Genomic DNA, 15,897 nt, shown 5'->3' on the forward strand with positions numbered 1-15,897 from the left:
CCTGCCCTTTGAACACATTCTACATCAACTGTAAGAGAGGCAAAGTGAGGTTTTCAAAACTGGTAGTAAAAAGAAAGAATATTAAGATTTCATTTATCTCATAATGCAGTCACGGAAAATGAGTTTTACCCCCTTTTGTGAGCAGTGAGCTTGGAAAAAAAATCTGAACACATTAATTTTCTCTATTCATCTAGAATCTCAGAGAACTTTTTTTTAAATCAATGGAAACATGCAGACATGCTGCAAATTATTATCAAATTCATCAGAAATTTAAATTTCTCAAATAACGACACTCCCTTTGTTCTCAATTCAGTCTTCATTTCAGTGATCACAGTTGCTATTCCTGGATAATTGACAAATGGAAATTCACCGTGAGGGTGATTTTCATGAATGATGCAGTTTAATTACTTCATACTTAAGTAGTCCCTAGGTCCAGTTCAGAAAAGCATCACTCTTCTGGGTAACACGGAGGCTCCTGAATCGAGAACATGAACAAAGTCTCCAACTTGCATGAGGCTCCTTCCCTGCACCAGCCGGATGCCACCGGGGCTGGGAGAGGATGCATCCTGCCTCACGCCTCTCAATGCTGTCTGGGATGCTCGCGTAGGTGCCATGAGATGCCATCCAGAGGGATCTGGACAGATGGGACAACTGGGCGGTGAAAAACCTCATGAAATTCAACAAGGCCAAGTGCAAGGTCCTGCACCTGGGGAGGAATAACCCCAGACACCAGTACAGGCTGGGGACTGACCTTCTGGAGAGCAGCTCTGCGGAGAAAGACCTGGATGTCATGCTGGATGACAAGTTGACCATGAGGCAGCAGTGTGCCCTCGTGGCCAAGAAGGCCAATGAGATCCTGGGCTGCATTAAGAAGAGCGTCTCCAGCAGGTCGAGGGAGGTGATCCTGCCCCTGTACTCAGCCCTGGTGAGGCCACCGACAGAACTAGAGGTAATGGCCAGAAACTGAAGCATCAAAAGTTCCACAGGAACTTAAGGAAAAATTTCTTAACAGTGAGGGTGACAGAGCCCTGGAACAGGCTGCCCAGAGACGTTGTGGAGTCTCCTTCTCTGGAGGTCTTCAAAACCCGCTTGGATGCAGTCCTGTGCCACGTGCTCTAGGTGACCCTGTGTGTACAGGGGCGTTGGACTAGATGATCTCTAGAGGTCCCTTCCAACCTTAAGCATTCTATGAACATTCTATGAACACTCTTCTCATCCCTGGTGAGGCTGCATCTGGAGTATTGTGTCCAGTTCTGGGCTCCACAGTACAAGAGGGATGTGGAGCTGCTGGAGAGAGTCCAGCGCAGGGCTACAAGGATGATCAGGGGCCTGGAACATCTGCCCTATGAGGAGAGGCTGAGGGAGCTGGGCCTGTTCAGCCTGGAGAAGAGAAGGCTGAGAGGGGATCTGATCAGTGTCTATAAGTACTTCAAGGGAGAGAGTGAGGAGGATGTGGCCGGCCTCCTTTCAGTGGTGGCCTCCGACAGAACTAGAGGTAATGGCCAGAAACTGAAACACCAAAAGTACACAGGAACTTAAGGAAAAATTTCCTGACAGTGAGGGTGACAGAGCCCTGGAACAGGTTGCCAAGAGAGGTTGTGGAATCTCCTTTTCCGGAGATCTTCAAAACCCACTTGGATGCAATCCTGTGCCACGTGCTCCAGGTGACCCTGCTGGAGCAGGGCAGTTGAACTAGATGATCTCTAGAGGTCCCTTCCAACCGTAACCATTCTGTGATTCTGTGATCCTATGATTTTACGATATTTTGCGGCAGGGTGAGGTGCCCCCAGCAAGGCTGTTGCGCATGGGGAGATGTCTCAGCACTGTGTGTACCCAGGGAGGATCCTGGTTCCACACAAGCAACACAGCCTTGTGTTTGCTAAAATGTATCAGGTCAGAAGTTAAGGAAGCTGTGACACAGCTAGGCAGCAGCTGATGCTTTTCTGATGTATAATTATGCATCTTGATCCATGTTTAAACATAGACAGTCCTTAAACACGAGAGCGATGAGCCCCTGCTCCTGTGTATTTGCAAATAACATCTTCTCTCCTCCTCCTCTCACCCAGCCTTGCTGAAATGAGCAGCTGATAACGAAGCCCTCAGCTCGTGCTGTTCAGTACGAAATATGTACAAGTAGAGCAAGAGTAAGGAAGCTGGAAGGCTCCCCTAGCTGATGTGGGCTCACCAGATCACTACCCCATCAACAGTGAGGAGAAGGCATATCTCCATTTGGAAATGCAGAGCAAAGGGATCCCAGCCAACTTCAATGGAAGTTAAATATCATCTTAGTGGAAATTATATGTTGAGAAATTTGGTGGTGGTGTTCTTTCAGAGTAAAGTGTACCATCATTATTCAGCAGCAGAAAGCCATCCCCCATGCTATTTTGCTCATGCCTAAGCCGTTGTCTTTACACCGATTTATAGGAATGCGGGTTCCGAAAAGGCTGGGAGGTGAGGGAAGGGTGTCACACAGCTTGATTCCAGCTCAGTGAGCCCTCTCCGGGTTTCCATCAAGGAGAAGAAATCAGCAAAAATGCAAGTGACCCTGTGTTTACTTTAGAGATACGTTTTACACACGTTTTGCTGAAGCACAGACACTGCAGAAACACTGGTAACTAGTACTTGCTGTGCTAGCTGTCTGCTCCCATGTCGGAACAACCTCTCCTAGAAGGAATGCCTCACGGTTCAGCACACTTCATAAATCCACAATGACAACTGTAATTTGCTCGGAAGTCATAGAGCCTTAGGAATATGTTTTAACACTAATTGGGTGTCAATTGCCATTCTTCCCTAAGAGAAATCTGTTTGTAAACCCGTCACTCCTCAAGATCTATGTTGTTTCATCATACGACTGCTTGCACACACTAACCTTTGATTTTGTTTTAAATTTAATATATCGCTTGGGTTACGAGATTTTATGTAGGGAAGTGAATCAAAGTCTCTGTTAAAGTTGGGCTTAAGTCAAAAAAAAGCATCCTGGATTCAACATAACAAGTTTGAGTAAAGCTTGCTCAGTAAAGCTCTGTCAGCACTGCCAATTTAAGTTAAATAGAACTAAGTCACAAAGTGTTAATGGTAAATTTGCGGTGTTCTAACTAGCTCAGTTTAAAATTGCACTTGAGGTTTAAGCTGACAAAAAATCTGGACATGCATTTCACATACAAGCTCCTTTGTATTTTTTTCATAACACAATTTTGTTGATAAACATTGCAATCAATATTACATATGAAATGCAAGCTAAATAAAATACTTATAAAAATGTATCAAATATTTTAACTGTAACCTTATCACATGGACAGAGGATGGTAACCGTAATTAACTTTAGATCTTGATTATCATAAATTGTGAAGTGTGTTGGACCAGTCTATCATCTGTGCTAAAAACCACAGCAATCATTTGCTGCCTTACACATATGAGAAGTTTTCAGGAGAAAATTTTCCCCAAGAATCACTAAGGAATGGACAAAATCTTTATTCCTGAACCTTAGGAAAACTATTTAAAACTATTTTAAACTTTTAGCCTTTTCTCTTAATACTATTTAAAGCTAAAACTTTCGTTATAGACTTGGGAAGAAGAAGGGGAAGGGGTTTCTGAAGCAACCCACATCACTGTCCTCTGTCACCACACATACAAACCAAAGGAAGCTTGCTAGAAACTTCTGCTAGGTCCTTGCAACCCTTTTTTCCTGCAACAGTTGTAAATAATTATACTAGTAAAGCCCAGTTGGGTTGTTTGATCAGGAAATTTGGCAGACTGTCAGCTTGGTTGTGTGGCTAGCTATATATCGAGCAAGCCTCATACTTGGAACAGAACTGTCCAGTGCAATTTTCCATGAGGGATCTTTCAGTTGTGGCCTATGTTTATCTGTCTGTGAACAAGGATATAGGTTCTAGGTAAATACATAACTATTGAAAAACAAAGTTTTCTGTAAGTAACATAATGAGGTAAGCATCTGCTCAATTTGTTGTTTTCTTGGCAAGACTCTGACTTTGCTGAAAGGTAAAACACAACTATGTCGAGAGGAAAACAACAACAGCTCAGCCCTCTATCCAAGATGTGGCAAGAGCAGGGGAGTCAGCACATCTTAAATTCACCTGGGACAGAATTAAAAATTGAGGACGAGAACCACTGTGGCAGCTAATACCAGGTACCAGCCAACGAGGAGGTGGAATAGCTACATTTAACCCTTATTTTCTCTCCGATTTCTTATTTTGCCGCTATTCCTCAAAGGCCTATTTTAAAATAGCCTAATTTGAAGTATTCATATTTAACTTATTTAAAGTAATTTTGCAAATACCAAGAGCACTCCAGGGACTGAGTAATGTGGATGCTTCATAAAGATGATCTAATAAGGAGGAACTCAAGCGTCCCCTGTGTGCAGGGGAATTCTTCAGGACGATTGCTAAGACAAAGCATCGCATAACAACAGTTCATTATCGTAAACTTATCAGGAACATGATGTGATTAATTTTAACCAGCTATTTTTTTTTGTTTCACATTATCATTTTTTGTCTCCATCCTCTTTGAATGGTCTGCCAGAATGAGTATTTTAAGTATATTATGAATTATTTTTAAAACTTTAATAACCAATTTATAGCAAAACCAAGGCACTCCAAGCAACTTTTAGTGCTCTCCTAAAATGTTCATGGATGGCTCAAGAGCAAAGCTATACCAGCTAACCTGGGGGTCTTCCCAGGGAACCAGCAAGGGACCTGCACCATCTAAATGCATAACTAAAAAGCAATTTTCGATCATGAAAGTTAGTCAGACAAGATTAACAGGGAAAGACCTTTTGCTGAATGCCAATGTATTTTGGAAAGGGGTGGTGCAAGCCCTCAGGAAGGGTCGTGTTACCGGAGGAGAAGCCAGTCTGTCCCTACCACCGACATCCCCCACCTGAGCAACCGCAGCACAGAGGCTCAGGAGCTTTGCAACTTCTAGCTCTGGTCTGACCTCAGAAATCCTAGCAAGGCTGCAAACCTCCTCCCTTCACGCTCCTGGACACAGGCACACAGCTCCTCTTTAAAATTTATCCAAGATTCCTTCTCCCTGCAAAGGAAAATGAGGGGCAGAGGGCAAAGCTTGTACTGCAAACACTGCTTGAGCTGTATAAATGAAACATAAAAATGTTGCCTTTACCAAGACGCAAAACTCTTTAATTTGCACTGAATCTTGAGCAATACCGAAAGCTCAGGCACTGGAAACCCATGATCTCAAGAGCTGTTAGATTGGTGATGCCACCTTTTCAAAAACACCTGTTTTCTTCTCGTCTTGTCATCCTTCAGGACCTGTTTTCTTCTCGTTTCCTCCCTTTTACTGTTTCAACCCCTGGATCATCATAAACACCCCACTTTCCTATTCAGCACTTGGCTCTGCACCTCTCCCACTCTCTGTTCACTCGGTGAGAAGGTACCCAGGGGAAGCCACACTTTCTGTAGCAAGACACCTCAGAGACTGTTGCAATTATGAAGCTGAGCAGATATTTTGACCATGGGACCTACAAAGAATTTATATGAGCTTTAAAATAACTCTTCTGGAAAATCTCATTCTTGGAGAGGACTTGGCAATATTTCATTTCTCATGGACATAGTGAAATTTGAGCAACCCTACAAACACTAATTTAACCTTGGTTTTATAATTCCTTGAAGTGCAGAATACCATAATTCACATATATTTCAGTCCTTTCCTTCTTTTGCTTCAAATGGAAGAATTTACTTTCAGATTCCTGTGGACTGTATTTCTGCCTTGTCATGATACAAGCATGGTTCATTCTTCCAGACAGCTTGATGTTTGAATCAGAACAAATCTTTCATTTTTTGCAGTAACAGATTTTCTTGCATATGGGTTTCCTGTTTTAAGAAGTGTGTTCCAGTGTCTACCAATTGCTCAGCGCCTGTTTCCCGTTGAGTCTCGTAGGCCGCGTACCAGCAGTGACTGTTGCACCCTCTTCCACTTCCATGATCATGTTTTCTGTTCACAGTAGCACTGTAGTTGTGTTGTAGTCTTGCTAAAACATATGCCCAGCCACGTCTATGTTATTTGAGCAAGGATCTACTGTCAACAGATGCAGCTTGCTCCCTAGTGCTTAGTTTATCCTGAAGATATAATTCGATCTTGACAGTATTTCTTGCACACGGCCAGATTTTAGTTTGTAAGCATGGGAAGCTTCAGCATTTATAAACCTTACCTAAATGTTTTCCTTAAAACTAGCTGGGTGTGACGATGCAGGGCTAGAGGAGGCAAAGCCCAGCTACTGCAGCTCAGTATCACCCGTTGCACCGTGCTGCTGAGTTAGCAGCCCTGCACTGAGGAGCGCTTCCTGCAGACCTGTAAAAAGCACCAGGCAGCTTTGCTGATAGCAGAGCTACATAGGGACCTTACGTGACTCTGGTCAGTGCTCAAAGCATTCATATAATTTAGGCTATATAGCGAAGGCTGTGGCTACACGCTGCAAATTGGGGCAGTAAGAAAGCCAAATTCTAAGTGACAACTCTGTGCATTGCCTGTGAAACAACATGTTCTCGCAGCACCAGCTTGTTTGCACAGAGAGCATGCGAATTTGCTGCCAGCAGCAGTGAAGTCTCTGTAACTTGGCGAACTCTCACTTGCTATTTACTCTCCTGTGTGCTACTGCCTCCTCTTTGCATCATGGACTCTTCCGAGCTTCTCAAACTCTGTTGGGGTTTGCCTCATGATAGCAACAGTCTATCCTCTCAGGCACTCTGTACTTCATCAGCACTGCGGTATCAGAAAAAAAAACACAAATGACTAAGTACTGGCAACACAGCTTCCACTGGCCCAAGTACGTATATGACTTCACGTTCGGGCCATTTTCCAGCACCATGTTTTCTCCAGAGCCATTGGAAGTCTTTCCCTTGCATTCTGTTTGTATCCTTTGCCTTGTTGTTACAAATCTGTTTCACAAAAATATTGATATATTTTTCCTTGTAGTTTGGTGCTTGCTGTGTGCTGGAGGGTGAATTATTTCCATGCCTGTCCCAGCTATAATCACATTTAGAAGTGAAGTTACTTATTAGCACCGTACATGGCTGTTGCTCTTGATAGAGTTACTGCAGACTCTCTGAGCATTCAGATTTTTCAGCCTATTTACTAATCTAGAATGAACTTTCTCATCTTCGATATTTTATCATTTGCAGATTTTTTTTTTCAAAATTTGCAAGGTGATCTCTTATTTCTTTGGGTTTCCGCTTGCTACTTTATTAAAATACACCTTTTATAGGCTGAAAGTGTTTTTGGAGGGCTAAATCAAGCCGATCCTAAGCCTCTCTCTCACCCACCCACCTGGCAGTCAGGACCCAACGTGCCACTCCGATTAATGTTTCTTTCTATTGGTTTTGTCTATTTGCTTTGCACTTTTCTTGGTTTACAGTGTCATGTTGCACCAACGCAATTCTGGCCCCTTGCACAGCATTCAAGAATAAATAAGAGCGCACTCCTGCAGATCCATTTAGGTTCTGTATCTCTCATGTTTTTGATTTCTCTGCTTTTTCACTTTTCTGTCGACAGGCACATCCTGACCTGTCTGTGTTCTTGGGCATGACTCTGTAAATAAGGATGCCATCTACTATAATAGTTTTCTGTGGTGAGAAGTTTTCCAGTCTAAAAGAACTACACCGGGGAGATAAAAGTGGCTGCCCTTTATCCTTCACTAATGCACGAAGTCGAGTAGAGAAACAAGCAGCCACCAAGAAGGTTAGTGGCGATTCCCCTGATGGGTCAGAAATTCAGACACAGTAGGAAGGGAAGAGAGGAGGGGAGCCCTACAGAGATGCAAAACAACCTTGGCAGAAAGTCCATGCTCCAGAGGGGCTGCTGAAGGAAAAGCAGCTTTGCAGGACTACAGCAGAGAAACGACTGGTGAAGAAGAGGACAGTGGCTGAGTAAATCCCCACGATGACGCTGCGAGAGATGCAGCACGTTGGGAAGCCAGCACCAGACGGATGAGTTCAAATGGACATGACGGGCAGCACACGGCGAAACCAGCTAAGCCCCCAATCTGTCAGCTCCTGTAGGCAGTGGCCTCAGGGCTGGGCTTGTCTTGAGGTGTCAGCGCACGTCCTCCAAGCACGGCTGGGCTCTCGTGGCTCCCGAGGAGCAGAGCACAGGGATGCTGTGCACGGGTCTCACGACGACGCACGCACGCACACAGAGAAGGTTTTCATAAATGTATCCTGTCACAACACATTACTGCTCAGCATTAATCTTGTCCTTCCTTTCCTCCACTTCTCCCTTCCAACGAGAGACATGGAAACCTAAAACATCCCCTTCCTTATCCCATTCCCAGTTGCAATTAGTTCTGGTTCTTGCAGCAGGTCTGTAAAACAACCCACTTGTTACCAAAACTACCCACCCCGCCATCCATGGCCAAATTATTCTTGCATATAATGTACATGAAAACCACAGGCACGAACATGCCATAGTCCATGAAGTGCTGGAGGCACTGGCTGCCTTCTTGGAGGTAAAAACGTCACTCCACTGACTATCAGGTAACCACGGGAGTAAGTTGAGGGGAGTTAAGGGAAGGTTGGTCCTTCGGAGCTGCTCTGTCCCTCCGCTGCTGCCCTTTCTCGGGCTCGAGGGACCTGCTTGTTTCTGCAGCCAAGCCCCCGCGCACAGGATATTCAACCAGGGGATCCCCCCTGCGCGCACCCGGCCGGGCCTGCGTCCCCCGTGGGCCTGGCCCGTCCCGCGAGGCCCCGCTGGAGCGCAGCACAGACCCAGCCTGGGCGACCGGCCGGGCAGCGCAGGGAGCCGAGCTCGGGCCCCGGGGCTGCTCCTTGCAAACCTGTGCACGGCGCAGACGCCCACGTGCTCCCAGGCGCGGGCAGAGCGAGGCACCGTTTTAGCAGCGAGCGCCGCCTGCTCTGCGCGGGATGCTCGTGCAAGTGGCTGATATCGGAAAGAACTGTTTTTTTTCTGACTCAAGGCAGCACCTTTTAATCCTGAGGCAGTGACAACATGATTTTATGGAAAGTCCACAGAGCCTTGCTGACACAGGGCTTTGATGGAGAAATGCAAACATGCGTGACTAGGAAGTATTCATTATAATTTAATAATATTGTATAACGTATAACTATGACCCAGGGTTCCCTGGCAGCTCTTGAGCAGAACTAGAAGCACTGAACGGTGGGGCATATATTTAAGTGCATAACTTGAATGCTAAGTCCAGGATATCTGCATGAGGCAGGGCCAACTTTCCCAAAGCTCAGAATTACCCAGGAGTTCTCCTGGCCCTTAGGCATGACGACATGCAGGAACTTGGTAATGAAAGAGCCACGGTCCTCTGGAAGATGGCAGTTCCAGACCGCTACGGATGTCTGCCTTAGCAGCATCAATCGAGATGGTAACAAACCATGAAAAGGAAAACCAGAACTACAGCGAATCTGTCCAGGTGAAGATGTGTTCAGGGAGAAGAATCAAGGAGGGAGCTACAGCCCTTTGCAAAAACCTCGTGGCACTACTGGCACCGTGCATGAGAGCTCCCAGAGGGCCTGCCTCAAACATCAAGAAACCAGAACTGGATGAAGACAAGAGGAAACTGCCAACTTGGTAGGAAATCAAGGTGGAGGAGACCAGCATGTTAAATGCAACCGTGCTGTTCATGCTCACCTTTGAGCTTCCAGTGTGGTGTGTAATCAGCTTCATTTTGTTTTAGAGCATACTAATACTTGACTCAATTTGTTCCTCTTTTTGGTTATTCATCTCATCTTGCTCAGGTAAACAAACTTCCTGATTTACTACATGTCCTTCTTTCCAAAATAAATCCTTAAAATACATTCAGCCGCTTAGAAAGCTACACAAATGCGCTACAATTTTGCAAGGTGCTATCTTTAATTTCCTCACTTTACCTGTATTTGAACTTCTTGAAACCATACAGTCTTTTTAATCTACATGGGCTAAACGTCACAGAATTGCTCTTGCAAACCAATATGATCCCTGAATCAGCTGCAGTGGAAATGGGAAAGGAATCATGTTTGCACGTGAGCAGCATACCTGAGCCCTAGACCTAGGAAAAGTTGTCTCTTCCCTTTGTACCCTGATACTGTTTCTCACTGCCACAAGCAAACTAGATAAACAATCAGTCAAGAAAAGCCTGGACAGCCCTTTAGCTCTGCTGCTGCTCCCTTTTCTTAGAGACCAGCAGAGCTGTCAATATTCCAGATGTACTGCAGAGCTGCATATGAAAACTCGGCATCATTTCATTTATACTTCACTAAAAAGGAGAATGGCTGCTGTCTGCTTCTGCTTATAGTCAAACAAACAAGGGAAAGGTCAGTGGAGGAGGACGAGGCTATCAGAATTTAATTTCACTGAAATGTCTGCGCCTAAATACAGCACTTGAGTTGGAGAGAAGAAATTATGATGCGTAGGGAGAAATAGGACTTTTATTCCCTTGGTATGCAGCAAATATAGGTGCTAAGTATGCAGCACAGACTCCTATGGGCCAACATAGTTAAAAAAAGTATTTTAAATTGAAACCACAGCTCCCTTGCTAACTGGATTTTTTACTCATTTAATGGAAGTCTCACCTGCTCATGGACTCAGAAATGAGTTGTGCTGGCACACTGGGGCAGAAGGAGAAGTGGAAGCCCTACGTTCTGCTGTCAATTGCTCCCCTACAAGCTCATCTTTAAACACCCACCTCATCCCCCAGGCTCAGCAGCAGCGAGATGCACTCAGTAACAGGTTCTGTGTTCTTGGTTGCCACCACTAGCCTCATACAGCAGGCTGAAATTTGGCCAGAGAGGATGTAGACACTTCTAGTAAGCACAGACCCAACAGGCTGGTAGCTGCTCTGCCTCCTCATGCCTCGTGTTTGAAATGATCACTGCTGAAGCTATTATGGTGATTAAAGCAGACAGTAGAAACAGCAATATCTGCCAGCAGGAGGGCAGCCAGATAATGCGCTCAAGAACAGAAAAAAACCCACATAATATAAAATATTTTAGGAAAGCTCTTTGAAAGAAGAATGTTTTCTTTTCTTTGTATATGTTGAATAGAAGAGTTTTAAAATAAAACACAGATTTTGCATGTCTTCTGAAACAAGTGACAGAGGAACAGCCTGAAAACAACAGTGAAACAAGACTGTAGCTTTTAAGATAATATAAAGTCACTAATTGTCTGCTCTGATCATGCCAAAAGCCAAGAAGCCTATAATACACTTGTAGAGGTCTGCATGAACATGACACCTCCTTACTAATTTTAATTCTGCTGCCGTCCACACTTGGCTTCATTTTCTCATCGAACAAAAATAAGAGAACGAAATTAGAAACTATTTTACTATTTTGAGGCATGCAGAGCGGCACTTCAGGATTTTGTATCACCTGTCATTGCCTCATACTTTGTAAATAGAGTCTGTATGGAAAGATTTTTGCAGTAAATAAACATGTTCCTCAGCAGCAGGTAGCTTAGTTCAAGATTGACACAAAGGAAGTCTTGGACTTTCATGGCAACATCTGCCTGGAGGACATGTAGTCAGAGGCTCTAGATTGTCACTGAGATGCATCTGAGATGCTTTCTTTCCAGAAGCCCAAAGCAGGGGCTGCTTATCTCATCTTCCAGATGTGACAAGGAGTCAATTACACCAGACCAAGATCACAGACAGGCCTTTTAAGCGTACGTAGAGCCTTCAGATTGCCTTTAAAAACTCTTCATAGTTTTTCCATGGGATTTTCATGCAGATCATGAAAGAATCTTTACACTTTGGGGAAGCAGAGGGGGATTTGTGCAAAATTTATCCCACACAATGGATTCATGTTAAAATCCCATCCCATTTTGGCTTTACTGCCACAGCTTCTGTCCTAGAGGTCCTAACAGGCAACATGGAACATGATGTTTCTGCACGTGATGTTTCTGCATGATGTTTCACTCTCCAGGTAAGAGGAATGACACTGACAAAGGAAAGTTTACCTATAACCTACATCTTCACAAAGAAACAAAACAAGCTGTTGACATCAAAAGATCATTTTCAAGCAAGAGGTAGTTTTGGAGAGATGCCACCTGGGAGAGGAGACATTTGCTTGGCAAGACAGTTACGGCCTGTTTTGTGAAAACAGGATGTGTTCCTCTCAGTTGCCTCCTATTCCTGACTTAATCCAGCTCTTACTGCTGATTCCCTTCATTTCCTCCTCATAAGAAATCCAGAATTAATGAGACAGAAGTTACAATGACAGAGATGATAAAACCTAACACACTCTTCATATTTTATAGTCTTATAGTTTATAGAGGTAATTTCAAATATCAATATGAGAAGAGAGATTATTTAAACATTTCTGCTCTCACAGGCTATTATAAATTTCAAAGACCTCATAGCCACAGCTACTCTCTACTAAACCACAGACTAAAACAGCCATAACCTGGGACCATGTTTGGGGTAAAGCAATTAAGACACAACTGAAACTCTTCTTCACAGCGACAGTGAAAACAAAGTACCTGTGTAATAGGAACATATATCATGCTGTCTGGGGCTCTGCTTATTTCTCTGCATGCTATATTTTTGAACTAAATACATTATTTAAAAAATGAACCTTCATTACTTACTCTTCAGTGGCTGTGCATTAATTCTCACAGTTAAGAACACCAGCTAAACACAACCATTAAAACAGTGCAGTCACTGTGCGTCTAAAAACACCTCATTTTTTCCACTGCAGACTTTTTTTTTGTTCAGTAATAATACTGTATTTATTTTGAGACTCTGGCTGTGCAGTCAAGAAAAGATTTTTGGTGTACTTTTAGTATAAGGAAATGCTTACATGTTTGCTAACATACTGGAATGATAAGGTTGTTGACAAAACAAAGTATGTTTGGCAAGCACAAGTGACTCTGTGCTTAACAGGTATATTTTAGACATAAGTTATGCACTAGGTATGACAGGTCACTTAAAGAAATGCACCTACCTGGTAGGTAAATTTCACATCACTTGGTGATTTGCCCAATTTTCCATTGACGTTAACCTCAATTTGACCTTCTTTTGGTTCAGTCATTCTTCCAACTTCGCATACAATCCTATCAAGAAATAATGTAAGTTTATTTGTTAAAAATAGCAGCTGCAATACAAGAGGAATTCATTACACCAAAAGCAGATTTTTGTTAGCTACCACACGTAGGGCAAGCAAAAGCTCAAACGTTTTTATACCACCAAATATACCTGAGTTCTGGCTCAGAGATCCCACTAAAACCACCCAAGAAATTTCAGTCTTGTCTCTGCCCCAAAGCAAAGCTGAAACCTGCACCACAGATACTTAGTGGTCAGTTATTAGAGGTGACTTCTACTGAAAAAATCAAATTCAGTCCAAAATCAGCAATGAAACCACCCAATTCCAAGCCCTGTTTTCACTGCATATGGTAATGGTAAAAAAAAGATACAGAGAAACCTGCCACCTTGATGGAAGTATCAGGCCACCTTGCAACTTGGTGTACTTCAGCTTACAACACTCTTCCTGTGCCTCCTGTCATCTTGCAGCTTTAAACTACTATATTTTCACACCTACCCTCAAAATCCCCTTAGAATTACTGTTCACTGAACGCAAATCCTAGGTAACTCATGCAAAATCAGAGGTCAAGGAATCCCGGGGGGGATCCGCCACCGCTGCCGCGCTACAGCTGCGCAGCTTGAATTTTTTGATCCAACAGTGATTCGCAGAATACAAGCAGGGATAGGGATTAGGTAGGTAAGGACTCAGCACAGTGGAAAACTGGGGCAAACTCTTGATGCAGAGCTGCCAGCTAAGGCTGTATATAAGGTCTGAAGCCTTCGCAGGCAGCGAGTTTCGCACCGGGCACACCCTGAGCAGCTCTGCACATTTCCTTCATTCTTGGGATTACTGCTGTTGCTCCGAAACGCAAGATTTTTCTCCAAAATCCCAAAGAGCAAACGAAACTCTCTCTCCAGAACCTCCCCCCTCCAAATTTACTGGGAATAATGAACTTAAATTGGACTTATAATAAAAGGATTGTGAAGCCTCTCAGCAGAGCCCTCCACAATGTGGAGCCTGCGTCCTGGCAAAGGGACAAAATTCTCGGAATTCCTGCGTGTCCTGGCATGTGCGCGGCTGCCTGCGCCTGCAGGCTGCTCCTCATCATCCCTACTGTATTCTTGGAAGTTGCATCTCCTTGTCAGGCGGTCGGAGGAAGCGGTGCCTGCGGAAGAATTTCGACCATATGTCGAGCTAAGGGAAGCAGCGGGGGCCGGGGCGGAGGGGGGAAGAACGCGCCACGGCCCACGCGATTTTAGGGATTTTCAGAGGAAAAAAGCTCCCTCCCATCCTCCCCTCAGGATTCGCTTGGCCTCCCTTCCCCCTGGCTGCACAGGGAGAACTAGCAGAGAGGGAGGCAGGACAGAAAGCAGCCTCAAGTGTCTAAAGTCCCCCTGCTCTCCCAGCCCTGGGAAGAAGTCATCCTAAAAGGTGACTTTTTGGTGCAAAGGACAAAGGGGAACGATTGGGTGCTTTTTTCCCCCCCCCCCCCCCTCATTTTAAAAAGGGATAAAAATAAAACAAAAGAAGAGATCTCTATTTGGAGATTCTGAATAATTTCTTTTTCAAGGTTTCCCCAATGGAGAGTATCCTTCAAAAGCCCCTAATTTGTTGGTAAATCACATTATGCAAGTTGCATTTATCCTCACCTATTACCACACGGGCAGAACTTAGGAAACCAGTAATGTTGCTATGATACAAGGAAGCAGTCATCCCATGATGGCTTCTTTCCATGTATTTAAAAATATCAAAAAGCTTTAGAAAAAGCCAAGAGGCTGGGGACAATCCTTGGCGATGCTGTGTTTCAGTGCAGCTTCTGCACACATGGAAACCAGAGAATGAGAAAAGATGACTATAGGAAATTTGGAAATTAATGTGGATGGGATGGGAAACAGTAAGAGATGTACATATGCATTGGGGTAAGGAAGTTTCTAAATCTGCCCGATTCACAATCTGACTTTCCAAAAGCTAAAAAACTACTTAGGCATCTTCAAAAGATCTTTCAAAACAAGCCACAACAATAGCAAGAAGTTACTGCCTTACAATTAAAAGTAAATGAAAGGAAGTCAAGGTTTCGATTGCAATTTGAAATATCAAAAGTGAAAGAAAGAAAGAAATCAAACTGTTTGAAATACATCATTACTACTGATATTACTACTGATCCTTCATGCTATGCTTTTTCTCAGCTAGTATCAACAGGGTATTTCTCTCTTGATATTAGATGCTTGACAAAACTGAAATAAGCATTAGATCTCTAGAAGAATTTAGGCACCTTATCTTCACTTTTGGTGGTGTTTAAGAGTGTGACAAGTAATCCACAAAGCCTCTGCTAACCTGCTTCGGCCATTCAACATCCACGGACTTGTTGGTTCTGCCATCAAAGTTGGTCACCTAAAGCTTCACCAAATATCTGGGCTCCCTCCCTGCACCCAGAAAAGAATCTCTGTAGCTAAAACAACAAGAGAAAATGAAGCTGCTTCTTGCTTTGCCTAATGTTTCTATAAACTGGTATGCCTGGCTGCATTCTGGTTCCGTGTTTGTAAAGACTGTAATGACTGGCTGCACATCTACAGCGCCTTGAATTTGAAAACAAATAAAATGTTTCTACCTACAATGTAATGTATGTAAAACAAATACAATGTACTCTAGATGTTTTGAAACATCTAGAGTAATAACTCGCAAAAGAAGAGAGAAAGGCAATCCCAATCACAAATGTACTACTCTATCATAAATTTGCTGTTGCATTAGAATCTATAATGATCTTAAATAAATCCTCAGATATGTTGGAATGAACTATTACAAACACATTGCACTAGATCTTTCTTCTATTGATAATTTCTTGTAATTGCAAGGCGATCTTTCTCTTCTCTTGAAAGAGCACAGAAGTTCCTATTTTCTCCTA

The 15,897-nt window shown here is 43.6% G+C and overlaps 1 protein-coding gene across 1 annotated transcript in view; it reads right to left on the reverse strand.

The window, feature by feature from the left end:
- PLXNB2 (plexin B2) overlaps positions 1–15,897 on the reverse strand; it is a 111,098-nt gene that overhangs the window by 32,989 nt on the left and 62,212 nt on the right. Inside the window, exon 15 of the mRNA XM_010227980.2 lies at positions 12,918–13,026. Within this exon, the coding sequence (XP_010226282.2) occupies positions 12,918–13,026 (109 nt within the window). The remainder of the gene's footprint in view (positions 1–12,917; positions 13,027–15,897) is intronic.

This window comes from Tinamus guttatus, unplaced genomic scaffold (assembly GCF_059628265.1).
Source record: "Tinamus guttatus ecotype Peru unplaced genomic scaffold, ASM5962826v1 Tinamus_guttatus_pri_ptg000138l, whole genome shotgun sequence".
Classification (NCBI taxonomy): domain Eukaryota; kingdom Metazoa; phylum Chordata; class Aves; order Tinamiformes; family Tinamidae; genus Tinamus; species Tinamus guttatus.